Source organism: Mastigoproctus giganteus, chromosome 11 (genome assembly GCF_048544385.1).
Source record: "Mastigoproctus giganteus isolate SK-2022 chromosome 11, ASM4854438v1, whole genome shotgun sequence".
In the NCBI taxonomy this organism is placed as follows: Eukaryota; Metazoa; Arthropoda; class Arachnida; order Uropygi; family Thelyphonidae; genus Mastigoproctus; species Mastigoproctus giganteus.
In genome coordinates, this window is record NC_143585.1 from 117,335,409 (window position 1) to 117,362,729 (window position 27,321).

At 36.5% G+C, this 27,321-nt stretch overlaps 1 protein-coding gene across 7 annotated transcripts in view; it reads left to right on the forward strand.

The window, feature by feature from the left end:
• Positions 1-1,308: 1,308 nt before the first annotated feature.
• LOC150078374 (protein hu-li tai shao-like) overlaps positions 1,309-27,321 on the forward strand; it is a 459,870-nt gene continuing 433,857 nt past the window's right edge. For 4 of the 7 annotated variants that reach the window (XM_090385315.1, XM_090385320.1, XM_090385319.1 and 1 more), the window contains exons 1-2: positions 1,418-1,622; positions 23,813-23,983. In XM_090385315.1, the coding sequence (XP_090241441.1) occupies positions 23,826-23,983 (158 nt within the window). In that variant the 5' untranslated portion in view covers positions 1,418-1,622; positions 23,813-23,825. The other 3 variants (XM_090385317.1, XM_090385316.1, XM_090385318.1) reach the window with 3 other exon arrangements.

The window sequence follows — 27,321 nt, forward strand, 5'->3', positions numbered from 1 at the left end:
GCCATGATAACAGTCAAAATTTTATTTTGACTGTTATCATGGCGCCGACTAAGAGAATAAGTGACAGTGGTACTAGTAAATCTATCAAGAAAAGGAAAGCGATTGATTTGGATCAGAAAATTAAAATAATAAGGATGTATGAAAATAGCCAAACATTAACAATTATAGGGCGGAATTCAGATTTGTCAGTGGCAACAGTGAACACAATAAAGGAGAAAAACAAAATACGAGAAGCGGTCGGCACCAATGAAGTTCAACTGTAATAACGAAGGCTATGAAATACAAATTGGTTTTTACATTACAAAAACTATTTAATATCAGTGTAAAAACACCATAGACAAAATACAGTACAAAATCATGCGTTTTTTCTTTCTTTTATGTTTTTTTTTTTCTTATGTGCCACTCTGGCTATTTCACCGCTGTCCCCAGATAAAGTTTTTAATTGAACTAATTAAAAATACATAACTATTTTTCTTCTGAGTATATTGTAGTTTTTAAAATTTTGTCATATCAGGGATATAGTAGCAATATTTTTTTGGCATTCTCGAGTTACGTAAAACTCGACTACGTAAGAATTCCTGGAACGTATCTCTTTCGTATGTCGGGGACTTGCTGTGTTTTTGGATTAACTGGGAATTTTTTTTTTTACCATATATCCCGCCAAATCGAGAGTCTACTGTATTTGCAAAATTCACAAGTGATGCAGTTTTTATTGTCCGCCACTATAAATCCCAACAGATATCAACCATACTGACCGTAACTGACCATAATCCACCAGAAAATGCATCTTTAGAACGATATTTTGGTATAACGAAATGATTCATGAGTTCTTGAAAAGTTCGCTGTAACTGAGTTTTACCATATTTGTGTTTTAATTTGATCAATTTTCTCATTACCACGCACACACTGTATTATACAATTTCCTCCCAAAACTGGCGTTCCAATTTGTTTTTAATGTCAATGCTCTCCGTTAACGTGCAGTGTACGATTTTTTAATTAAAAATAAACTTAGATAAAAAAAATAAACTTGTGACACAAATCTTTTTTTTTTTTTGTGAACCTATCACCCGTCCAATTGCCACAAATATTATGCGGGTCAGTTTACGAAGACGTAACCCCAACATTTTCATCACGAGGTCTGACTTGGATAATATAAACAATTGTTACATAGTAAAATTCAGCTACCAATAAGACTAAAGCCTTTTGCTAAGCCATTACTTTAATGGTTTCTTCCCCTCCTATTCGCTCGTTATTGAAATATTTTGTTCGATAATCGTCTACTTTCTTTGTAATATATTTTGGATGAACTATTTTGGACACGTATTTTATGAAGGTGTTAACACTTTTCGTCATTCTCTTTTAGACTGCTACTGTGGTTTTCTCATGATAGTTTTAGCGGGAGGTAGGTAGGTGGGAGTTGATAGCGAACTGACCGGTTACGTATCTTGCCGCGCCCTGTCAAGTAGAGTTTTGCTGTGTTTATGCGGTTCTATCTTACACTGTACTATTAGTTGGTTGGTAGTGATTGTATTTTATTATAGCGTGGTTTTTGTTATTCCTATTGATTTTCATCTGGCTTTTAACATCGGAAGGGTGCTTTAACTTAGATAACGGTGTGTGAGGTAAGCAATGATTGCTGTTCTTAACAGTTATCAGTGACCTCATTTTTTAAGAAAATTTAGCAGACTTGTTGGAGTGAGTTTCAGGTGTAAGTTTTAGATATACCAAGAATTTGCTAGTGTTCTATTAAAAAAAATGCATTACACGTCTAAAGTAACCTTTCTTCCATCCAAAATCACCTTTGATTCTTCTATGGCCGTGTTACAAAAGAATGCCTCCATAAATGCATTAATTAATAATGGATTTGGAGAAAGTTTTATACTGTTGTCTACTTCAGAAGTAATGATAAATTCATGAAACAATATATGTTTTGTATCTTGAATTTCAACCGTATGGATTTTGTTGCATTGCGGAGCTTTTTATAGTAATCATAGGTTTTCATAGTAAGAAGTATTTCAGCTTCGCTTGCCATATCTGGGAGAAGAGTTGAAATCAACTAACCTAAATGACGTACTGTTAATTAAATTAGGCCATCAGAAACAGTAGGTGAGGTTTTGAGTTTTCTTGATCTTAGAGCAATACATCTGGAAGGATAATTTAATATCTACCATTAGCAGTCACTTTTAGATAATTATTTCAGTCAATTGTAGATAATTTAATATCTACCATTAGCAGTCACTTTACAAACTCCGTTTAACACCAGTGTGCTGCCATTTAACATAATTTGCTTTATAACAAGCTTATTAACTGAGAGGAATGGTTCATTAACTTCCCTAACCCGACGTTAATGTGGTCACAAACCCAGCGGTTTTATATTTACATTATTTTTTTAAATGTTTACTTTGTTATTTTTGAATGTTAGAAACCAAGAAAACGTATTGTGTAAAGAAAAATAATATTTTGTTTAGTAGCAATTAGTGCAAAATAAACTCCCCCTTTTTTTTTTTTTTTTGAAAAATGAACATTTTTAATTTCATTCTGCTGTATTTAGAAAAGTATAAACATTTTCACAATGAAATTTTGCATGCTCCAGACAAAAAAATATTGTAATACAGTACTCCAGTACTCAATTCTTCCGTTGTTTTTGGTCCTGTCACACTTCATGCTCTTTTAGCAATATTTTTTTACTCTTGGTGAGATATTTTCTGATCTCATGCTAGCTGATTTTGTTGTAAGAGTCTAGCTTACCATACAATTTTCTCTTTGAAAATGACTTGTTTTCCTGCTGTAAAATTGTAAGCAGTCTTTACCTTTCAGCCTTGCAGGATTTCATCTGTTTAATTTTTCCTTCTCTCCTGCAGAATTCTAGAACTTTTGCTTGTATGGTCTTCTGATTTTTGTTTTCTTCTGAAGCTATTCCTGCTTCAAGTTCTCCCAAAAGGGACAAAACATTTTTCTATTCCTCGTGTAACAAATTGCCGAACAACCATATGTTGTCAGTGAAAAATGTTGAAATAGTACAGATCAAAAATCTGAATTGAAAAGGGTTGCAAATGTCAAATATGTTATAATGCACACACAACATGAAATATAAACACAGTTATGTGGTTGGGTGTGGCACACCCCAAAGAACTTTGCTAAATTTCTGAGAAACATAAATGTGCTTAAACAGGTATAGTAAAAATAAACTGTGGCTAGGTTTCTGTAGCTGCTGAATGCTGTGCCAATTTCATGCATCACATTTAAGAATTATTGCACTTTGAGAAACTTTGGGATGTGTGAGACTTCTATACTAACTCCAGATTAATTGAATCAGGAAATCATCTGAAATCTGATTGAAGATCCTTGTGAGCCCAACCAAACTCAGTGTAGTGCACTCCTACATATGTATACATGAATTATGGAGGGATATGTGCTTTTATTAGAAACATGAGAAAAATTTAGAAGTGGTGGTGAGTGATATGTATTTGGTACCATAAGATGTTTAAATTACAGATATAAGGACACTTTTGAGTGTCTTGAATGCGATTGAGTTAATCTATAGTACAGTAGTTAGTATTCTAGTACAGAGTTATTCATGCCACATGTTTGAATTCCCATGAAATGTAGTAACATTCTTGTATTTTCTCCCTTGTGAATTCTTCTGGTCCTGTACACTAATTCTGGATTAATTAAATCAGCAAATTATCTGAAATCTGATTGAAGATCCTTGAGCCCAACCAAGCCCAGTCTTATAAACGAAAAATTTATTTAAATTGCAAGGAAATAGGAAGCTATTAGGCAATCCCCCCCCCCAAAGTAAAACTAATAACAACTATATGGATTTTTCATCAAAATAACCTAAGCGAGATTTTATTCCTTCCTTTACACAGATGTGGCACTCTCACAATTAATTTTATAATAATGTCTTGACTAATGTTATTCCAAGTGATTTGCAAAGTTTCCCATAAATTTTGTGAAGATTGGCAGATCAGTGGTTCTCAACCTATTTTTGCTTGTGGCCCACTTCTGAGTTTCATTCACCTCTGTGGCCCTGCCCCTCATATTGTTTAATTATAATAAATGTACTTTATCAACTGCACATTTTATTTGTTTATAATATAAGGAATATTAATAATAAAAAGTGTTTATTAACTACAATCTTTATTTATAATAGAATTTTTACTCGTACAATATTATTTATTCACAATATACAATTATGCTCCTAACAAAAAATATTACAATAATATTATTGTCCCTTAGTTTAGTGAGATCCTTGCAGATCTCACTAATTTCTTTTTTATATTAGTAATAATTTTATTTTAGAAGTGAACTTTTCGTGGCCCACTTAAGTTTCCATGGCCCCCAATTTTATGACTTTTACCTGTGGTCCCTCAGAAATACGGCATGACCCCCCATTGAGAACCACTGGTCTAGATGTTCCCGTTAAAGTTCTATAGGGTTTAGTCAGGTGATTGGGGTGACCACACCATAGTTTGCAATACCCCATCCTGTTGTTCAGTTGCTATAAAGTCTTCTTTGCACAGTGCTTTGGGTCATTATCATGTAATATAAATTTTTTCCACAAAGTCAAAGTCCACAGGATATTGCATTATGTTCAAGAATGCTTTTATAGCCTTTTTTTTCCTTTCAATTTTGACTAGTTTATCTACTCCAGACAAACAGAAGCAACCCCAGATCATGATGGAACCACAGCTACGTGTGACCGTAGGCATTAAGCAATGTAGCACCATTTTTTCTTCAGTTGATTGTTTCACATAAACTCTACTTGGAACCAGACATTTAAATTTGGGTTCATCCATCCACAGTTAATTTTTCTACTCTTCAGTTGTCCAATGGCTCTTAGCCCAAGCCAAGTTTCTTTTGATTTTCTGGTTTTAATAAGGGTTTTTGGACTACTACACGACTGTGAAATCCTGCTAGTTTAAGATGAAGTTTTATTATGGATGTAGACATGGGAGTTCCTATTGAACTCATTAGATATTGGGTGAAGTAAGTCACTAATTGCATTTAGAAATCAGTGTTATGGTCTTATCCTCGTGCTTGTATTATTATGGTTGTCTTGATAGTGGTTTGCCCTTTAAACTGCCAGTCTCCTTGAATTGTTGAATGGTAGTTTGTATTCCTTTAAATGAAACACCTTGTTTTTTTTTTTTTCAAGTACTTTGTTTGGAATACCTTTCTTTATACAGGGTTGTAATAGCACTTCTTTTTCTAATACAGCCACTCCCCGACTTACGTAAGGGTTGCGTTCCGTGGAACTCTACGCAAGTCGAGTTTTATGTATGTCAGAATTTCCCCAAATGCTTCTGCAGCACTCGCAACTGTGCGCACTGAATTTGACTGAAGCAAAAAAATGTTTGACGAACATGTAAATAGAATTATTTATTCAGTTTTTTTTTTTTTTTTTATCTTGTGCTCAGGAAAAATAACAAAAGTGTATAAAAATTTCAAGTCAGCAAGTTTTACCTTTTGAGCATTGTTGCCAGAATTAACTCTCCAGCTTATAAGCACGACCACTGTGGTAGTTGAGGGCTGTGGAGATTTAGAAGATGTTTTTTCCAATGCATCACAAAACTTCTCTGAATTGTGAATAGGCACTGGCGGCTTCACCGCATACTTTAATGTTATGGAAACCAGTGCGATGCTTGAACCTTATTAAACCACCCATTGTTTGCCAGGAACTTGGCTTGGTATTCATTGCACTTATCCTTAATATCATAAATACTTATTACTCACTGTTGAAGCAGCGAGACCTAATTCCGTGCCATAGATGACAAACTTTGCCCTGCTTCGTACTTCTTAATTAATCGCCTTCATTTCTAAATCAATTTTGTTTCGTTTCCTAGCACAGCAATGACTTTGCAATTTCATTGTAATAAGTAAATAAGAATGAAGAGAAGATTCTGAAAATTTGTTTTTTTTTTATATGATTGAAGATTTCTGTGATTTCATTTCACCATAATACCATAACATAAAAACCCACAGAATTCCAGTTATCGGTATTATCGCAAATGCAATAATATCGAGTTTACTACCCATTTGTAATAGATTGCGCTAACAGAAAAGCCCAATAAACCGGAAAGTCAAATTGTTTTTATTTTATGGTACTGACCTCCAGAAATGTGTTACAGAAAAATATCAAAAAGGCATTCAAAACTGATTCTTATAACAGAACATATAATGATGAAAGTGTAGTGTCTATTATAAAAATGACCTTTTAGTGAGATAAATAGCTTAGTTATATAGGAAAATTTCAACTTCTAAGGTCTTGGAATGAATTACCAAAAAAAAAAAAAAAACCTAGCACTGCATAATGTGAATGCAAATGCGTAATGGGAATGCATAATGTGAATGTAATTGCGTAATGTGAACCCAATGTATTATTGGGTTCACATTACGATATTTTCACGATACCTCCATTTATTCCTGCGGGATGCAAAATATGTTTCCGTGATTTTTTTAAGTTTGCACTGGCTGGCAAAAACTTATGTAAAGTCAAATTTCCGTAGTATTATGTAAGCCTGGGAGTTCCTGTACTCAGTTCCCTATTTCTTGCCATATTTATCACGAAATACACAAAACTCACACAAAACACTTTCTGAAAGACAGTTGTACGATTTTATAAATTACATCTCTTATTCCTCCTCTAGAATCATCTACAGGCTTTTATAATATTGAAACAATACTTTCCTTTCTAGAATATTCTAGCATCATTGACATTCTACCACATTTAGGAGTTATCTACACCTTTCTAGAAATTTCTTAAATATAATTTTTTTGATTTTTATATATAATAGAAAGTATTTTAATCAAAATTGTAAACTAGTTGATTCTATTTTAATAAAAACCTTAAATTAAGAAAATTGAAATTTGATTACAAACTTTTAGTAAGCGTAAGCGCATACACACACGCACACAATATGGGTTTTACAAAATAAAATATGGATCTACCCTACCTGCATATCGTCTATAAACTTGGACATTATGCATGATATACCTTCATCATTATTATTGATAAATATAGAAAACAGCAATGGGCTAAACCCTGGGGGGGGACTTCACTAATAACATTAGCCCACGAAGAGCAGTGTCCATTGATTACCACTTTGTCTTCTACCACTCAACCATCCCTTTATCCATAGTAGCACTTGCCCTTAATGCTATATTGCTCCAATTTGTACAGCAGTCTTCCATGTGCAACTGTATCAAAGCTTTATTGAAATCCAAGTATAGGAACTCCCTGATTTATGTAATACTCTACTTAAGCAAATTTGACTTTATGCAAGTTTTCGCTGGCTGCTTTTTTGCATCTGTAGGGATAAATGGAGGTATTGTGAAAATATCGTAATGTGAACCCAATAACGTTTTTTTTTTTTGTAATTTGTTCCAAGTCCTTGGAAGTTAAATTTCATTATGTTACTAAGCTATTTATCCCTCTAAAAAGGTCATATATCTAATGGAAATTGCACTACACTTTCATCGGTATCATATGTTCTCATAAGAATCAATTTTGAACACCTTTGTAATATTTCTCTAAAGAAGGTCACACCAAAAAACAATTTGCACTTTCCGGTTTATTTAACTTTTCTATTAGCGCAGTCTAACTGTTAGCATTCCAGTTATCAGGATTATTGCATTTGCGATAATCCCGATAACTGGAATTCTGTGAGTTTTTACGTTATGGTATTATGGTGAAATGTGTTCCCCTTCACTGAAATCTTCAATCATATAAAAAGCATATTTTCAGAAACATTTCTTCATTCCTATTTACGTATTAAAATGAGAAGGGAAAGAGACCAACGGAAAGTGCAAGTGCTAGCAGTGCCAGGAAACAAAACAAAATTGATTTAGAAATGAAGATGTAAATGATTAAGAAGTACGAAGCAGGACAAAGTTTGTCATCTATTTCAAGGGAATTAGATCTTGCTGCTTCAACAGTGAATACTATTGTAAAGGATAGTGTACATATAAAGGAACATGTCAAAGGATCAATACACTTAAGATCAACAGTGATCACAAAACAGCGTTCCACATGCTATATTGAAGATGTAAAAGCTATTAATAATATGGATGGAAAATCATATTCAGAAGCGAGTGCCCCTGAGTCCAATGGCCATTCAAGTAAAAGCAAGAAGTATTTATGAAGATATTAAGGATAAGTACGGCAAACCCCAAGCCAAGTTCATGGCAAGCAGCGGGTGGTTTAATAGGTTCAAGTATCGTGCTAATTTCCACAACGTTAACGTATACGGTAAAGTCGCCAGTGTCGATTCTGCAGCTGCAGAAAAATTTTGTGATGTGTTGGGAAAAATTATTGATGAAGGCGGCTATTCAATGCAGCAAATTTTTAACGTTGATGAGACTGCTCTGTATTCCCACGGCACATAAAAGGCTTCGAAGGGTTTGAAAAAGAGGAATCATATGAAGAGGTTACAGATAAGATTGTAAAGGTTGCAGAGCTACTTCAGTTGGAGGTTGTTGTCAAAGACATGGAGGAGTTAGAGGAAGAAGAGAAGGAATTATCTAACGAAGAACTTATTGGCTAGCAGGCAGTGATAATGAAAGAAGAAAATTCTGATGAAGCTCAAGATGAACCAAATGGGGATCCGAGATGCTTCATCACCAGAGAGATGGCAATGGCATTTCATGAAATTGCATCGGCAGTGGAGAAGTTTAAAAAGATGGATCCTGACAGCAAACGATTCTTAAAAGTCAACAGAGGTGGGGAAATGATATGCTTGCTGCAAACAAATTACGATGAAAAGAAAAAAAAAAAAAGCCACTGTCCAGTCATCCATTAATGTACTTTCGTAAACTTGAGCGGCTGACCCCTTCTAAATATCCACAGCCCTCAATCTCCGCAGCAGCGTACTTATCACCTGAAGATGTCAATTCTGGCAACAATGCTCGAGAGGTAAAACTTACTGAAGTAATGCCTGTCTCCTCTCTCTTTTTGTAATTTTATAATTTTGAAATTTTTTAAGTTGCATGCTTTTGTAATTTTTCCTCTGCATGAGATAAAAAATTGAATGAATACAATAAATAATTCTATTCACATGCTCGTCAAACATTTCTTTTTTGATTCAATCAATTCACTGAGCACAGTTGCCGCGTCCAGCATGGGGGAAATTTCGACTTACGTGAAATCGGACTTATGTAGAGTTCCAAGGAGCGCAACCCTTACGTTAATCAGGGAGTGGCTGTATATGATATTTTTTGCATCCAGTTGCTTTCTGACCGCATTGTAGTATCCAATCAAATTGGTCATGCAAGATTTTCCCTTGACAAACCCATGCTGTGTCTCGACTATGGCTGCATTGTTGTCTAGATGATCCTGCAGTGCTTCTTTAACCAGTGACTCCATTATTTTCCCTGGAACAGGAGTGAAACTAACAGGTCTATAATTATTGGAGTCACCCTTTCAACCCCCTCCTTTGTAAATTGGGGATACATTTGCACATCTGCAGTCCATGGGGACCTCCAATGAATCTAAGGATGCTTTAATAATTATAGCTAATTGTTTGCTTACTTCCCTCGCTACATCCTTCAGTATTACTGGATAGATTTCTTCCCCTCTAGTTGCCTTTTTTATGTTTAAATTCAACAATTTCTCCTGCACTTCGCTCTCCATTATTACAAAATCATTTGGCTCCCTATTAGAGTTTATTAATCTTCTGTCCTCACCTTCCTTACAGAATTCCTCATGTGAATGAAGATGCAAAACACCATTCAGTTTGTCAGCTATCTCTGTGGGATCATCACTGGTCGAACCACAAATATCAAGTGGACCAATCTGATTCATCCCCTTCTTTCTAGAGTTTGCATAAGTAAAGAAGTCTTTGTTGTTTTTCTTTGCATCCTTTGGCAACGATTTCTCGTAATCAGCCTTTGCTTGCCTAACTTCCTTGTGACTTGATTACAGACTACCCTATATCTATTGGTGGCTTCTGTGTCGCCTGATAATTATATGTATCCAATGCATTTTTCTTCTCTGCCATGAGCCTCATTACTTCATCTGACATCCATTTAAGTCTAAATCTTGAACAGTATTTCTTAGTTGGTAGGAAAAGCCTAGTAGCTTCCAAGATTAATTCCTTGAAGGCTTCCCATTTAGAATTCGCTGTTTTTAACATCAGTTGATCACACTGTATAGAATTTGAAACCATCTGAGACTACCGTAGTCACCTTTATGAAAGCAAAAACTCTTCCATTTACCTTTGATGGTAGTTACATCTTTAAGTAAATTCCGCATCAGTATACTGTGATCACTGTCACCCAGTGGTTCCTTTATCTGTAAATTCTTAATGCATGAATAATCATTGCTGATAAGCAGATCAAGAGTATTAATCCCTCTGGTTGCCCCTCGAACATGTTGCTGTAGAAAACAATCATCCAATAAATTCACAAGTCTTGCTAGCTCGAGTGACTCCCCACAAATTTCAGTCAATATCTGGAAAGTTAAAATCCCCCATTACAAAACGTTCTGAGCCGACTGGGCTATCCGGGTGGGTAAAGTGCCTGCCTGGCAACCAGGTCACGGGTTCGATTCCCGCCTCGGGCTTAGATCAAAGTACTGCAAAAACCTTGGGAGGTGCATTATGGCCACAGAAGCCTATGCGCCAACAACTACCAAAAAAAAAAAAAGAAAAGACATTCTGATTTACTGGCTCCCTCTATTTCTGTGCACAATTGTTCGTTGTACTCATCAGTCATTGGACCTATAACACACTGCTACTCATATTTCCCCTTTCCCAGTGCTTATGTCACACCAAACCGACTCAATATTACGCTGTCCACCGATGTTACCTTCCTTAGATTTTGCGTTTCTTAACTAACAGCATAATGCCTCCTCCCTTCCCATCCTTTCTGTACACTTTGTACCTCCCAAATTCCAACTCTACACTGCTTATATCTGTGTGACACCATGTCTTTGATATCCCAACAATATCTGCCTTTGATGTCTTGACCAGCACTTCAAATTCATCAAATTTATTTACTATATTTCTAGCATTAGTATACATGCAAGTATTAATGCACCTGTTCTTATTCTTAGTTACTCTAACACGGCCCATGTATTTATTTGTTCCATGATGACACCCAGCAGTTTTTGTAATGTTCAGCAACTTGCTCTCTAGGCTTGCTCATTCCAATAGCAGTGCAAGAATCATTTTTGCCTCTGCCTGCAGCTACTCCTAATCTTTTAGCTTGTTAGTCTCCCTAAGCTAGCAATTTTCCGACCCACCTAACACCGCCTCGATAGCATCGGCAAATATACTTGCACCCTTTGTATTTAAGTGTATCCCATCCCTGCAGAAGTAGTCTCTCCTGTTAGCAAGTACAGACTTTGCTGAACAAAAATTCTACCCCATGAGCCTTGCACAATCTCTCCAGGGCTGAATTGATTGACAAGGCTCTCATATACTTCCTCCTATCAAGTGCGGGCATAATTGCAGACCCTTACAAATTTAACCCTAACTTGCAACTTTTCTTCAACATTTACCTGTACTTGTTAAGTAAATCTGCAGATCTCTTACTCTTAAGGTCATTAGTGCCAATGCATACAATAATATCACTTTTGTGCCTTTAAAAGATGATGCTCTACGTCATCAACCTTTTCCCCTGGCAGACATACCCGGTCCTGTTCCAGGTATCCTTTTTGTATAATATATTCCCCGTCTTCCTCACAATAGTCACCGACAATAACGAACTCCTGTGGGACCAGTGCATTCTGCCTTGAAGATTGCCGCTGTGTTGCCTTGAAGCACAGGAGTGAGCTCTGGTGTTGAGTAAGGCAGCCTGGATCTTGATAGTCCCTCATTAATTTCTTCAAGGGCATCTACCTCTACACTTCAAACTCTCATAAACGCTCATCAGAACCCTGAGTTGGCACCTAATTTCTTCACACTGCACATAGCACACACACACAGACGTCCTCCTTGGCTAGATCATGTCCTGTTCCAGAAAACTCTGCAAACATTTCACATTTTGCACATTTTTTTGAACTGTTGCATTGGAGAATCGCCCCTTTTGGTTCTCCCCTGAGCCACACCACTCCTGCTACTTTGTGCTTGTTACTTTGGTGTTGTATTCTGGGTAATGATTCTGTTTAAGTATAATTTAATTAACAGTGAGATTTAATAAGATTAATAAATTTTATTGATTAATTGCTAATACTATACTAAGCTAACAGATTCCTGATACGCTGCTACATATTACTCTATCTAGTTTTATGTTATACCTTATGCTGGCTAGTTCGGGATATATGTTTATGCTATTCCGCGTCGATCTAATATACTATAACAATGGCAACAAGTTACGAATGATACAAGGCCCTACGAACACTTAAGTATTAACTTGCAAAATCGCTATCTAAATTTAAAATAAACTAAGGAGCATGACTAGGACTATAAAGCTACTTTAGAAAATAAATTAATATGAAAATTAAGTCAATAAAACTGCAAAAATATAGCTAAGACTTTTGTCGGAGCTGTAAAATCTTCTCCTACTTATGGTTAATCTCGTTCTTGTACTTGTTCCACAATCACTCACAGGTAGGCTTGAAGTACCTGACACTTTGCTTTCCAGGCTGCTGCACATTCTAGTAGAGTAGTGCAAGAATCAGTTTCACCTCTGCTTGCGGCTATTCTTAATCTATTAGTCTGTGCAATACCTGAAGCTAGCAGTTTTCTGAACCACCTAACACTGCCATGATAGCATTAGCAGATATTCTTGCACCCTTTATATTTAAGTGCATCACATTCCTGTAGAAGCAGTCTCTCCTGTTAACAAGCACAGACCACGCAGAGAAAAATTGTACACCATGAGCCTTGCACATTCTCTCCAGGACCAAATTGATTGACACAGTTCTCATCATATACTCCTCCTGTCGTGTCTGGGCAGAATTTCAGGCACTTTCAAATTTAACCCTAAATCACAACTTTTTTTCGGCATTGCCCTGTACTTCTTAAGTTAATTCTACAGATCTACTCTTAATGTTATTAGTGCCAATGTGTACAACAGCATCACCTTTTGTGCCCTTAAAAGATATCTGCTGTACAACATCATAACTTTTGTCTTCTTGCATCATACCCTAGTAGTATTCAACCTATCCTTTTTGCACAATATATTTTCTGTTTCTCTGACAGTAGTCACCACTACTGTCAGAGAAACAGAAACGACAGTAGACGACATTAATGATACTGTCTGCTGTCAGACAGTATCACTACTGTCTGACAGTAGACAATAGTGATAACTAATTCCTGCGCAGTGCATTCTGCCTTGGGGATTGTTGCTGTGTTGCCTGATGATCCAGTGCAAGCTCTGGCATTGATGTAGGCAGATGAGAACTTGATGGGCCCCCAAATCCCTACTCTTCAAGCTCTCATAAACCCCATTAGGACACAGAGTTGGCACTTAATTCTTCACACTCTCTGCACCGAACACCCAATAAGACATCCTCCTTGGCTGTATCATGTCCAAGGAAGGTTCACAAATATTGCACAAGTAGTAGCACATTTCTTTAGGCTGTGATTTGTAGGAGAATGTCTCCTTTCATTCGTTCCAAGACACAGCACTCCTACTTTGATCCCTTTGCTTTGCTGCTTTAGTCTGGGGCATGATTTCTGTTTAAATTCAACATAATTGAGAATACTCCACTCAACTTATATACAGTAAACCCCGCTATTTGCGGGGGTTATGTTCCTGAGAAATGCCGCGAATACCGAAAACGCGAATACTGAGTTATGGAGTAATAAAGGGGTTCCGTTCCAAAGTATGAAATATATAAGAAAAACTAGTCTAAAATTTTGTCTATGTTATGTATTATATGTACCTTCATAATGACTATGTACATAGACAGCACATAGTGAAATGCAAGCATATGGCATCGAAATGAAAATAAGAAACAATTTAATATTAAATGTAATATTTATTAGAAATTTCAAACCAGAGCATTTGCTAGCTAAAAAACTTATCCCGCCAGTGCTATCACCAGTTTTGCTAAAGTGTTGATAAAGGAGTTTTGCCTTTTCATGAATGGAATTTTATTTTGAGTTTGGTCTTCTATCCACAGATTTAAAACTTTTTCCATTTTTTTTTTTCTAATTTAACATCACGAGTTACAGAGCAAATTTTTGAAGCAATTAGCACGTTTTCACGGACACTACGGCGGATTTTTTCTTCCGATTTCTTAATTGATCGTACCGTTGACTCATTGATTTTATAATCTTTTGCCACTGAGCAGACACTTTCACCATTAGAAATTATCTAATAACTCAATTTTATTTGCTAGTCATCACCTTCTTTGATCTTTTCACATTTCCCTTGTTATTCGTAGCCATATTTTTGTACGGGTTAGAAAGAACTTGTCCACAATAAAGTCATTTTCTTCCATTAACACACTCAAAAAAGTCTGTTTTACACTGCAAAATGGTAGATTTATCACTTTTGTAAGCATATCAATTTAAAAACTTGATAAATTTATTCAATTTATAAGCATATAAATTAAAAGCCAAACGACGAAACCCTCCATGACAAGCGCATAACACATACTAAACAAGGATTAGCGAGAAACATCCACGCTCGCGATTTTGTCACCTCTCTCCCCCCCCACCCACTGAGCGCTGTTTTGACTGGGAAAGATAATTTTAGCCACGCCCATGTTTTTTTATGGCAGAAAATGTTCACGGCACTTTAAAATACACATTTTTTAGGTTTCATTTTATATTAAATCAGCGACCGCGAATACTTAACCACGAATACAGATACAGCGAATAGCGGAGGTTTACTGTACTTAAATGCAGTAATAGCACCAGTCTAATTCCCAGTTATGCAGCAATAATAATCACTATGCTATTAAGTATATATGTATTATGCTATCATGTTTACATTATTTGCAATACTGTTACGTTTGTAAAGTTATGTCAGTTATAATAGATAATTTTATTATCTAATGCCAACCTACGTGATTTGAACTCTAAAAGGTACCTGTTTACTACAAACAAAACTGTACAATTCTTGCTACAGTGAGTTGAGATTCATGCCTAATCACCGATACAAAGGTTCTATATATAGTAAGCCGGAACATAGAAAATATCTAGCCAAATTTAAAAATACACTAATGAACATGACTAAAAGCCATATATTGAATACAATTTAATATGTTAATTAGGTCAATAAAACAGCGATATTTTTCAAAAAATTTATCCGTTTCTTGGAACGCAAAATTCTTTTGACCTCATAGTGTGCACTCCGTCACTTATTTTCCCAGAGTAATAGTGATGTTTAGGGGTAAAGGGAAGGGTTATTGCTTTCGTAAAGGTGACTACGATGGACTGAGACAGTATTTAAATTCTATACAGTGGGACCAACTGATGATGTTACCAACAGCAAATAAAAAAGGGAAGAATTGTAATAATTATTTATTTGTATAGAATTCTAATTTCCAGTTTAGGACCTTATCCATAGGTTAAAAATGGTTTGGAAAATGGTCAGTTACCCTGCATAGGAATATAATAAATATATTCCTATGCATAGCTAAAATTTGATCCAAAAAAATTATAATACAATTTATTTTCTGGAAAACAGCACTTCCAAAAAATTTCATTAATTGCTTACCTGATTTAAAGTGTGCTAGTTTTCAATAAATTATAATGATTTTATGAACTAGAATATTTTATTTAAAATAGGGGAAGAGAAATTTTTGAAGTTAAACTTAAAAAAGGCACCTGGGGTGGATGTGATCTAATTATATTAAGAGAGGCAGCAAAGAAGGAAAGTAAACCATTTGTCATAATTCTGAGACCATCCTTGGCCAGGAGAGGTCCCAATGGACTAGAGATGTGAAAATACTCACTCACACACTAGCAAGGCTTTTGTGGATTTATTGGATGATTGTTTTCTACATCAGCATGCTCCGGAGGCAACTAGAGGGAGTAATACTCTTGATTTGATTATCAGTAGTGATTCTTCATGCATTAAGAATCTGCAGATAAATGAACCACTAGGTGGCAGTGATCACAGTGTGCTGAAATGGGATTTACTCAAAGAGGTAACTACCATTAGGGGTAAAGGGAAGGGTTATTGCTTTCGTAAAGGCGACTACGATGGACTGAGACAGTATTTAAATTCTATACAGTGGGACCAACTGATGATGTTACCAACAGCAAATTCAAAATGGGAAGAATTCAGAGAACTAATCATGGAAGCTACTAGGCTATACATACCAACTAAAAAATATTGTTCAAGGTTTAGGCCTAACATAGGCTTCTGTGTTACATACAAATTAACACGTAACACAGAAGCCTATGTTAGATACAAGTTGATCTGTAACCAAGTTACAAAGGAGGTTAGGCAGGCAAAGGCAGATTACGAGAAATCTTTGGCAAGGGATGCAAAGAAAAACAGCAAGGAGTTCACTTATGTAAACTCTAGAAGGAAGGGGATGAATCAGATTGGTCCACTTGATATCGATAGTTCAACTGTTCATGATACTGCTCAAGAAGCTAACAAACAATCAATATTTTGCATCTACATTCACACATGAGAAGTTATTCAAGAAGGGGAATGCCATAGATGAAGTAAACACTGGCAGTAAGCTAGATGATCTTGTAATAATTGAGAGTAAAGTGGAAGAGAGATTGTTGAAGATAAATACAAGAAAGGCACCAGAGGTGGATGGGATCTGTCCAGTTATATTAAAGGAGGCAGCAAAGGAAGTAAGCAATCCATTAAGCATAATTATGAGAGCTTCCTTGGACTCAGGGGAGGTACCCACAGACTGGCGATGTGCAAATGTAACCCCAGTTCACAAAGGAGGATCAAATGCTGACAAGTAATTATAGACCTGCGAGTTCAAACTTCTTTTCCAGGAAAATTAATGGAAGCACTGGTTAAAGAAGCACTGCAGGATCATCTTGACAAGAATTCAGTTATAGCTCAGACACAGCATGATTTTGTTAAGGGAAGGTCTTGCCTGACCAATTTGATTGGATACTATGATGTAGTCACAAAAGAATTGGATGCAGGGAATAACTTTGATATTATGTATTTGGATCTTAGAAAGGCTTTTGATACTGTTACACAAGGAAGACTGCTGCACAAATTGGAGCAGTGTGGCATTGGTGGCAAATTGTTGCTATGGATAAAGGGATGGTTGAGTGGCAGAAGACAGAGTGGTAATTAATGGACACTGCTCATCGTAGACTAATGTTATTAGTGGAGTCCCTCAGGGTCAGTGTTGGGTCCATTTTTGTTTTCTGTATTTATAAATAATATTGATGATGGTATATCAAGCTTAATGTCCAAGTTGGCAGGGTTGTTAAGGACGCTACTGACGCTATGCTGCTGCAACAGGATCTGGAAAGGTTGAGCAGATGGGCCGAGAGGTGGCAAATGAAGTGTAACATTGACAAATGTAAAGTACTACATATGGGAAACAGCAATCCCAGAGCAACGTATCAACTCTGTGGTACTACACTGACAGTGGTAGAGAATGAAAAGGACCTGAGGGTAATTGTGCAGGCAGATATGAAGTTCTCTGAGCAGTGCAGACGGGCTGCAAGAGTAGCTCATGGTGTCTTATCAATGATATACAGGAATTTTTCTAGCAGGGATAGGGAGGTGATTATTCTCTTGTATAAGGCAGTGGTGAGGCCGCACCTTGAGTACTGTATACAGGTTTGGAGGCCTCATTTCAAGAAGGATGTAGAGCTGCTGGAACGAGTACAGAGAAAGGCACCGGCACTGTGATCTGATAGAGGTGTAAAAGCCTTGAATGGTTTGAGCATGCTCAATGATGATGAGATACTGCCTCTTGCTCAGAATAATCACTTGAGAGGGCATAAATTCAAATTGAGAAGACAGATGTAGGATAGATGTGTGGAAATTTGCCTTTAGCCAGCGGGTAGTTGGGTGGTGGAACAGACTTCCATCCCTTGTGGTGGAAGTTGATAGCCTAAATAAATTTAAGGCTCAGCTGGACAGATATTTTGAATGAACGGAGGGGTAAAGTGGAAGGGTTTTTTTTTTTTTTTTTAGGCTGATGCTGCATAAGCTTGCTTTCTTGCATCATATGCCTATGCTAATGCTAAATATATCCCCACTTTACAAAGGGAGGGATCAAGAAATGACATAAATGATTATAGACCTGTCAGCTTAACTTCTATTGCAGGGAAAATAATGGAGTCTGGTTAAAGAAATAGTGCAGGAGGATCTATAGGAGTGGAGTTATTCATCAGTCGCAGCATGGATTTGTAAGGGGCGATCTTGACTAACTAGTCAATTTGGATACTATGATGCAGTAACAAAGGAACTGGATGCAAAAAAATAATTTTTAGATCATATACGTGCATTTCAGGAAAGCTTTTGATACCATTGCACTAAAAGACTGCTGTACAATTTGGAGTAGTATGGTATCAAGGGCAGGTTATTGCTATGGATAAAGGGATGGTTGAATGGGAGAAGACCAGAGTGGTTATTAATGGACACTGCTCTTTGTGAACTAATGTTATTAGTGGAATCTCCATCGTTCAGTGCTGGGCTGATTTAGTTTTCTATATTTATTAATGGTATTAATGGATGTATATCAGGCTTAATGTTTAAGTTTGCATATTATACAAAGGTTTGCAGGGTGGTTAATGACAGTAAACAAGGTAAGCTACTGCAACAAGATCAAAGAACATTAGACAGATGGCCTGAGAAATGGCAGTTAAGTTTAACAGTGGCATATGAAGGTACTGCATTTGGGTAGCAGCCTCTGTAGCTGAGTGGTCAAGAGCAGGAGTGCAGTAGCACGCCAGTAGTCAGTTCAAGCCCCTGACTGCTAAATACGGTCGATCTGCCAATCTGCACTGGACCAGGGTGACAGATTATGGTTCATTTCCTTCAACATGAATTGTTGAGGAGGCTTCCATCCTGCATTGGATTGATAATGGCTGCTGCTTACCTTACCTTATGTTAATTCTAGAGTAAGTTCTGAACTGTGTGGTACTACACTCACTGTAGTGGAAAATGAAAAAGACCTTGGGGAAATTGTGCAGTCAGACATGAAATTTTCTGAGCAGACAGACATGCTTCCAGAACAGCTCGTTTGGAAGGTTTTGCCAATAATATACAGAAACTTTGCTAGCAGGGAGGTGATTATTCTGTTGTATAAGGCAATTTTTAGGCTGCATCTTGAGTACCACAAACAGGTCTGTAGGCTTCATTTTAGGAAGGATGTAGTTCTGCTGAAACGGGTGCAGAGAAGGGCAACGAGATTGAAGGGACAGAAGTTTGCTCTTATAAAGAAAGGCTTCAGTTCTGCAAATTGCAATATCTGTTGACTAGGCAACTGTGAGGAGATCTGATTGAAGTATTTAAAGCTTTGATTGGATTGAGTGAGTTCAGTGCTTGATGACATTCTCCTCTTGCTCACATGAGGAGGCATAAATTCCAGTTTGGGAAGGATCGTTACTAGTACATGTGTGGAGGCCAGCAGGTGGTTGATTGTTGGAACAAACTTTCATCTGGTGTTGTGGAAGTGAACAGTAAAAAATTCAAGGAAGAACCAAAGAAATTATTGGAGAGGATGAACAAATGATGTGGGATTTTTTTTATTGATGCTTTATAAGCTTGCTTTCTTGCATCATATCTAGTAGCAGTAGTAGTAGTGATTGCATCACAGCTACTGCTACATTCATTCAGGTCTAAGCCATGAACAGTATTTCTCAGTTGATATAAAAAACCTGTTACCTTCTATAATTATATCCCTGAATGTTTCCCATTTAGAATTTGCTGTAGGTAACTCTATTAGTTTGCCACAATGTTCAGAATTTAAAAACTGTTAGAGACCATTGTAGTCACCTTTATGAAAGCAGAAGCTCTTTCTGTTTTCCTTGACAGTAGTTACATCCTTACATAAATCCCACATTAATATGCTGTATATTGCTTTCTCTTGTAGTAGTGGCATGTGATGCAAGAAAGTAAGTGTATGAGATTATGCAGCTTCAGCCAAAAAAATAAAAATAAAATAATAATAATCACACCATTCCCTCCAATTGCCTGTCCAGTTCCTCCTTAAATTTATTTAACCTATTAACTTCCACAACGACAGATGGAAGTTTGTTCCAGCAATTAACCACCTGCTGGCTAAAGGCAAATTTCTGCACATCTATTCTACGTCTGTCTTTTCTTAATTTGAATTTATGCCCCCTTAGGTTCGTAATCTGATCCCATCAGAATTCAGCGTGCTCAACCCATTCAAGGCCTTATACACCTCAGTCAGATCACTGTGCAGGTGCCTAGTCTCCAGCCACTGCAATTTGCAGAACTTAAGCCTCTCTTGGTAAGAGGATCCCTTCATTCCCCTCAAGCAAATCTACATCCTTCCTAAAATGAGGCTTCCGGACCTGTACGCAGTACTCAAGGCACGGCCTGACCATTGCCTTATACAGAGGGACAATCACCTCCTTCTCCCTGCTAGCAGAATTCCTATATATCATTGACAAAACCCCATGACCTGCCCTGACAGCCTGTCTGCATTGCTCAGAAAACTTCATATCTAACTGCACAATTACTCCTGGGTGTTTCATTTTCTACCACCTTAAGTGTAGTACCACATAGTTGGTAGGTTTCTCTGGTGTTACTTCTACCCATATGCAGTACTTTGCATTTGTCAAGGTTAAACTTCAGTTGCCACTTAGCCCATCTGCCCAAATTATCTAGATCCTGTTGCAGTAGCACACTGCCGTTACTGTCATTAACAACCCTGCCAGCCTTTGTATCATCTGCAAACTTCGACACTAAGCCTGATATACCTTCATCAATATCATTGATAAATATACAAAACAGTGGACCCAAAACCGAATCCTGTGGGACTCCATTAATAACATTAGTCCACGAAGAGCAGCACCCATTAATTACCACCCTCTGTCTTCTCCCACTCAACCATCCTTTTATTCATTGTAGCAACTTACCCTTAATACCATTCTGCTCCAATTTGTTCAATAGTTTTCCATGCGTAACAGTGTCAAAAGCTTTCCTGAAATCCAAATATATGATATCAAAATTATTTTTTGCATCCCTTTGCAAATTGTTGCCTCTCTGGCATGCTCTTGTAGAAAACAGTTATCCAATAAATCCAGAAGTCTTGTTACTGTGTGAGGCACCAACTCTCAGGGCCTAGTCAGTATCTGGAAAGTTAAATCCCTGTTATTTTTTAGTCATCTGATTTACTGGATCACTATTTGTCTGCCGAATTGTTCATTATACTCACAGAATCATTAGGCCTATAACACCTGCTTTTTGTATTCCCATTGCTTTATGATACTAAACTGGGTGGTATTATACTCAGGATAGCGGAGAATGAAAAGGACCTGGGGCAGGGTAATTGTGCAGTCAGATATGAAGTTTTCTGAGCGGTGCAGACAGGCTGCAAGAGTAGCTCATGGTGTCTTGTTAATGATATACATGAATTTTGCTAGCAGGGATAAGGGGATGATTGATCCTTGTATAAGGCAGTGGTCAGGCCACACCTTGAGTACTGTATATAGGTCTGGAGGGCTCATTTTAGGAAAGATGTGGAGCTGCTGGAACTGTACAGAGAAGGGCAATGAGATTGGCGAGTGCAACAAAGGGTTGCTATTACCAAGAAAGGCTTAAATTCTGCAAATTGCAGCTTCTGGAGACTAGGCACTGCAGGGTGATTTAATTGAGGTGTATAAGGCCTTGATGGTTTGAGCAAACACAGTACTGATGGGATTCTTCCACTTGCTCAGGTTGCTCACCCAAGGGGACATAAATTCATATTGGTGAAAGACAATCGTAGAATAGATGTGTGGAAATTTGCCTTTAGCCAGCGGGTGGTTGATAGTTGGAAGAAACTTCTGTCTGTTTTAGTGGAGGTCAACAACTTAAGTTTAAGGCAGAACTGGACAGACCTTTGGAGTGTATGGATGGGTGAAATTGGTTTTTTTTTTTTTTTTTTTGACTGATGCTATATAAGCTTGATTTCTTGCATCATATGCTAACTCACTCCAGAATGCAGTGACCTCCCATAGTCCACTGGATGCACTGTCTTTTATTTTGTCCTTCTTAACTAAAGAGCATAACTCTCTCTTCCTTCGGCGCCTCCGTAGCTGGGTGGGCAGGAGCAGCAGTGCATATCACACGCTTCTTGATTAGACCGGGGTTCGAGCCCGTGATCACCAAATACGGAGGATGCAGAAAGGTCAGGGAATGACCACCGCATATCCCCGGAGCAATATGGCCTTAGTTGCTAATGCTCCTAAAAACCAAATAACAAACAAACTCCCTTCCTTCATGTTTGTCCTTTCTATACGCATATTCAAATTCTGAATGTTTTATATCTGAGTGACACCAAAGTCTCCAATTACCCTGCACTGTCTGCATTTCATGACTTCACCAGCTTTAAATGGCTAAGGTAAAGAAAGCCAATGTGAGAACCATGGCAAACTTCTGGACAAACTAGTTTCCCGCTACCGCATTTTCTCCCTGCATTCTTGGTAAACAGATGGTGTGTGTGTGTGTGTGTGTGTGTGTGTGTGTGTGTGTGTGTGTTATCAGTAGCGGCAGTAGAAGTCGTTAGTGATGTATTGAGTAGTTTTTCTTATTATTAAAAGCAGATTATTGGAGTTCATGAATGTAATGCCTTCGAGGCTGAAATTTACTTATGGGTACACCCTCCAGACTGCCTCAGTCTTAAGGTGTTTATCCCCTCTTCCAGCTGTTTTAAAATAAAAATGACTTTTACTGCCTCTCCTGATAACAAGCACCCTCTGTAGAAGTGCTTTTAATAATGATCCTTTAATAATGAGAAAAAACTAATCAGTACATCGTTATCGACTTCTGCTGCCACTACCACACACACACACCAACGTTTTACCAAGAATGCAGGAAGAAACTGCGGTAGTGGGAAACTAGTTTGTCTGGTAAGTTTCTCAAAGATTGCCATGGTTCTCAGCCTTTACCTTTGCCCTTTAGATCATCAAATTTATTTGCTATTCTCTTGACATTAGTGTATGTAAATGTTTTTACTCTGCAAAGCGTATGTATTTGCATATTTCATGAGTTCCCCATCAGGTCTTGAAAGCAGTGCAAGTATCATTTTTATCTCTGCAAGTGGCTGCCATTAATCTAGTAGTCTATTTCTCTCCCCCCCCCAAGCTAACAGTTTTCTGATCCACCTAACACTGACTCAGTAACGTCAGCAAATATTCTTGCACCCCTTCTATTTAAGTGTATCTCATCCCTTTAGAACCATTTCCAAAAAATTATATGCTGAACTCATCAGCAGATTATTTTTTGGATATTTAGGTTAAAATTTTTATCATTTACCAATAGGAATTACAAAAATTCAGTAAATAGTGCAATTTTTTTTTTTTTTTTTTTTTTAAAGTTTTTTTGAAAGATATTATGGCCTGGTGAATAGAGTAGAATGAAAAACAGGAGTTATTTTTCTATAATTTTAACTCTGGAAAAATGTTTTTTGAATAATATGGGAAATTATATATGGATTAAAACAGTAGTGCTGTAGAATGCAAAAGAATTAATGGAAAAGCTAAAAGAGAGTGAAATTGTAAAGAGAACATAGAAAAAAAAATAAACAGAAGAAACAAACTTGATTGAGTATGAACACTAGCATGCAAGGATGCCCTGTTGAAAATTTCTCCTTAAAATACTGCTGGAATTAATCAGTAATATTGGTACTGTTATACAAGATATTTCTGTGTGTTTTTTTTTTTTTTTCTATGTTTCAGCATCTTAGCATTTCCTTTTTTATTTTACATTATTATTTTTTTAAAATAAATAGCGAAGCTGTCATAATGGTGGATGTTGCAAATAAAGTAAATGGCCTTTTTGATCATCACGTTGATGGATCCGAACCAGAAGAATATCAGAAAGAATTGTGGCGTCCTCCAGACATTGAACAAGATATGAAGGAAATGGAAAGACGTAAAAGAGTGGAAATGATAATGAATAGGTAAGTTAAATTTAAGAATTAAGCAGTTATTTAACCATTATTAATTTATTCACATTGTGTTTATGTAAATTATTTAAAGTTGTATTATTTGTTAATAGTTTATATATATTCTTTATGATTTAAGCAAAACATAATGAAGTTTCAACTACATAGTTAACTGTGGGAGGAGGGAAGGGCATAATTTATATTTTCTTATCTGCTTCTTTTTTTTTTTTTTTGTGTGGCTGGTGCAGCAAAAGCTTATGGCTTCCCTGCACTATATGGCTAATACTAAAAGAGGGCAGTAGTAGTTAGTAGTAGTACTAGCATATAATGCAAGAAAGCAAGTTTATGAACCACCAGCAAAAAAAAATTCCCACATCACCTGCCCATCCCTCCAATAATTTATCTAATACTTCCTTAAATTTATTCAAATTACTCACTTCCACAATGACAGATTGAAGTCTGTTCCAACAAACAACCACCCACTGATGGAAGGAAAACCTCACATCTGTCCTCAATTTGAATTTGATCTCCTTCCCTTGTGTGTATTATGAGCAAGAGGAAGACTTGTGCTTGTTTAATTCATTTAAAGCCCCAAATGCTTCAATCAGATCACCTCGCTAGTGCCGTTTCCAGACGCTGCAATTTGCAGAACTTCAGCCTGTCTTGCTAAGACAACCCTTTCTTTCCATTCACTAATCTTATTGCATTTCTCTGCACCTGTTCCAAAAATTCTGCATCCTTCCTAAAATGAGGCCTCCAGACCTGTATGCAGTACTCAAGATGTGGTATATACAGGAATACCTTGCATAGCACGGTTTACACATTGAAAAAAAATTAACTGCATTACGCACCAATACATTTGGTATGTATGTATTATAATGCCAGCACGTAGGCTAATGCGTTATGGATTCAATGCCATTCTGACTGTTGTCGAAACTCCCATTTATATGGACTCTGCTAGCATTCATACATTAGTAAACACTCTAGATTCCGAGCGGTGAGGTCGTTGACTGTGCATAAGCTGTACAAATATTTTTCACCGTGTATTTTTATTAAAGGTTATTTTTTAAAAACGTTACACCTTTATACGCAAATATGAGTGGAAAGAAGAAATGTAATGGCGCTGAGAGTTCTTCTAGATCCAAACATCGAACGAGGTATGAAAGTAAGGCAGGCGTTGCAAAATGACATTTGATGTTATAAAGAAATGTATGCAGATAAAAAGATAAGCTGATCAGTTATTTTTCAAAATAAAAATACATTACATATTTCACTTATATTCTTTTGGTATTTGGAAAATTAAATGCACTAGGCATAATCCTTATGGGTTTTGATAATTAACTATATAATATCGGTGTAAATACACCATAGTTAACCCATAGATTTGAGCTACGATTGTAGCGTAGAAGGCATCGTTTTAATTGTATCTCATAATGTGGTTGCCTTCACAACAAGATAGCTACTATTGAATTACTTCAAATAAATAACGCTTCTCTAGTAGAGAAGGCTACTGTTATTTATTTTCAGCGTACCACCACCCAGACGATCGTTTCGAAGCTTTTTGGCTTCGTCATCAGTGGGCGGGTAGGTAATACAATAAGCCATCTCAGTTGCGAAGTTATATCCACATTATGAGAGATGCCAGAAGGGTGTAGTGGTAATGTATTAGGAAAATTAAATGCCCTAGGCATAATCCTTTAGGCAATATTTATTTGAAGTAATTCAATAGTAGCTGTCTTGTTGTGAAGGCAACCACATTATGAGATACAATTAAAAAGATGCCTTCTACGCTACAGTCGTAGCTCAAATCTATGGGTTAACTATGGTGTATTTACACTGATATTATATAGTTAATTATCAAAACCCATAAGGATTATGCCTAGTGCATTTAATTTTCCAAATACATTACCACCACCCCCTTCTGGCATCTCTCAAAATGTGGATATAACTTCGCAACTGAGATGGCTTATTGTATTACCTACTCGCCCACTGATGACGAAGCCAAAAAGCTTCGTCATCAGTGGGCGGTGGTGGTACGCTGAAAATAAATAACAGTAGCCTTCTCTACTAGAGAAGTGTTATTTATTTGAAGTAATTCAATAGTAGCTATCTTGTTGTGAAGGCAACCACATTATGAGATACAATTAAAACGATGCCTTCTACGCTACAATCGTAGCTCAAATCTATGGGTTAACTATGGTGTATTTACACCGATATTATGTAGTTAATTCTTTTGGTATGTACATACTGCAATAAAAATCATTTGTTCTGTACTTACTAGTATTTTTCATTTTTATCATTTTAATTTCTTTTTGTGCAAGAACTTCGTGTGCATCGATTTATAGTAAACAAACACCTATATATTTTTTCAACTCGACCCATATAATCAAATTGTCGGAACGCATTACATAAAAATACATACTAATAATACCTCGATCAGCACAGTTTCGCATAGCTCGGTATTTTTTTTGGCACGAATTAACCACGCTATGCGAGGTATTCCTGTATTATTGTTGATAAAATTTCATGTGTAGAAGGATAATGCTGGACTGAAAATCCAAGCAATAGATTTCCATGACAACTAATATTTTATATACTTTGTGGGACTTCTAGGCTATATATTATTATATAATTGAACCACACTGGTCCAATTTCTGGAGCAGTCTTTTATGTGCAACAGTATTAAATATTTTCCTGAAATCCAAGTACAATAAGTGCCGGTTATAGTGATCACTGGTTATTAGAATGATCTGCTTTATAGAATCAAATTTCAAAGAACCAATTCAAATCAGTAAAATGCACTACACTTTCATCATTTATTAGAATCACATTTTCGGTTATAAGAATCGATTTTGACTGTCTCTGTGATATTTTTCTAAAGCACATTTCTCTAGGTAACATTTCTAGAGGTCACAACATAAAATAATAAAAACAATTCAGTTAATTGGGCTTTTCTTTTTGTACAATCTGTTATAAATGGATAGTAAACTCAAACTGCATTTGCGATAATACCGAAAGTCGAAATTCTGTGTTTTTACATTATTATGGTGAAATGTGTTTCCCCTTCACTGAAATCTGCTCTTCATTCCTATATCTAAACTCAAACTTTTTATTCTGTATCTCACTTGTGCTTGTCGTGTTAGTTCCAATTTGTGCATGCTGTGTGCTTTATTGATTGACATCTTTTTTACTGTTTTAAATTTTACTTCCCAAAAAAATATCAGTGAACAGAAAGAGAGTGAATTTGAGTGTAAAAGATAAGTTACAAATTATAGAAACGATAAATTAAACTTAAGCAATGTCTCAAAGGGAAACAGCAGTAAAATTAGGAGTGCATCATTAAAATTCCTAAA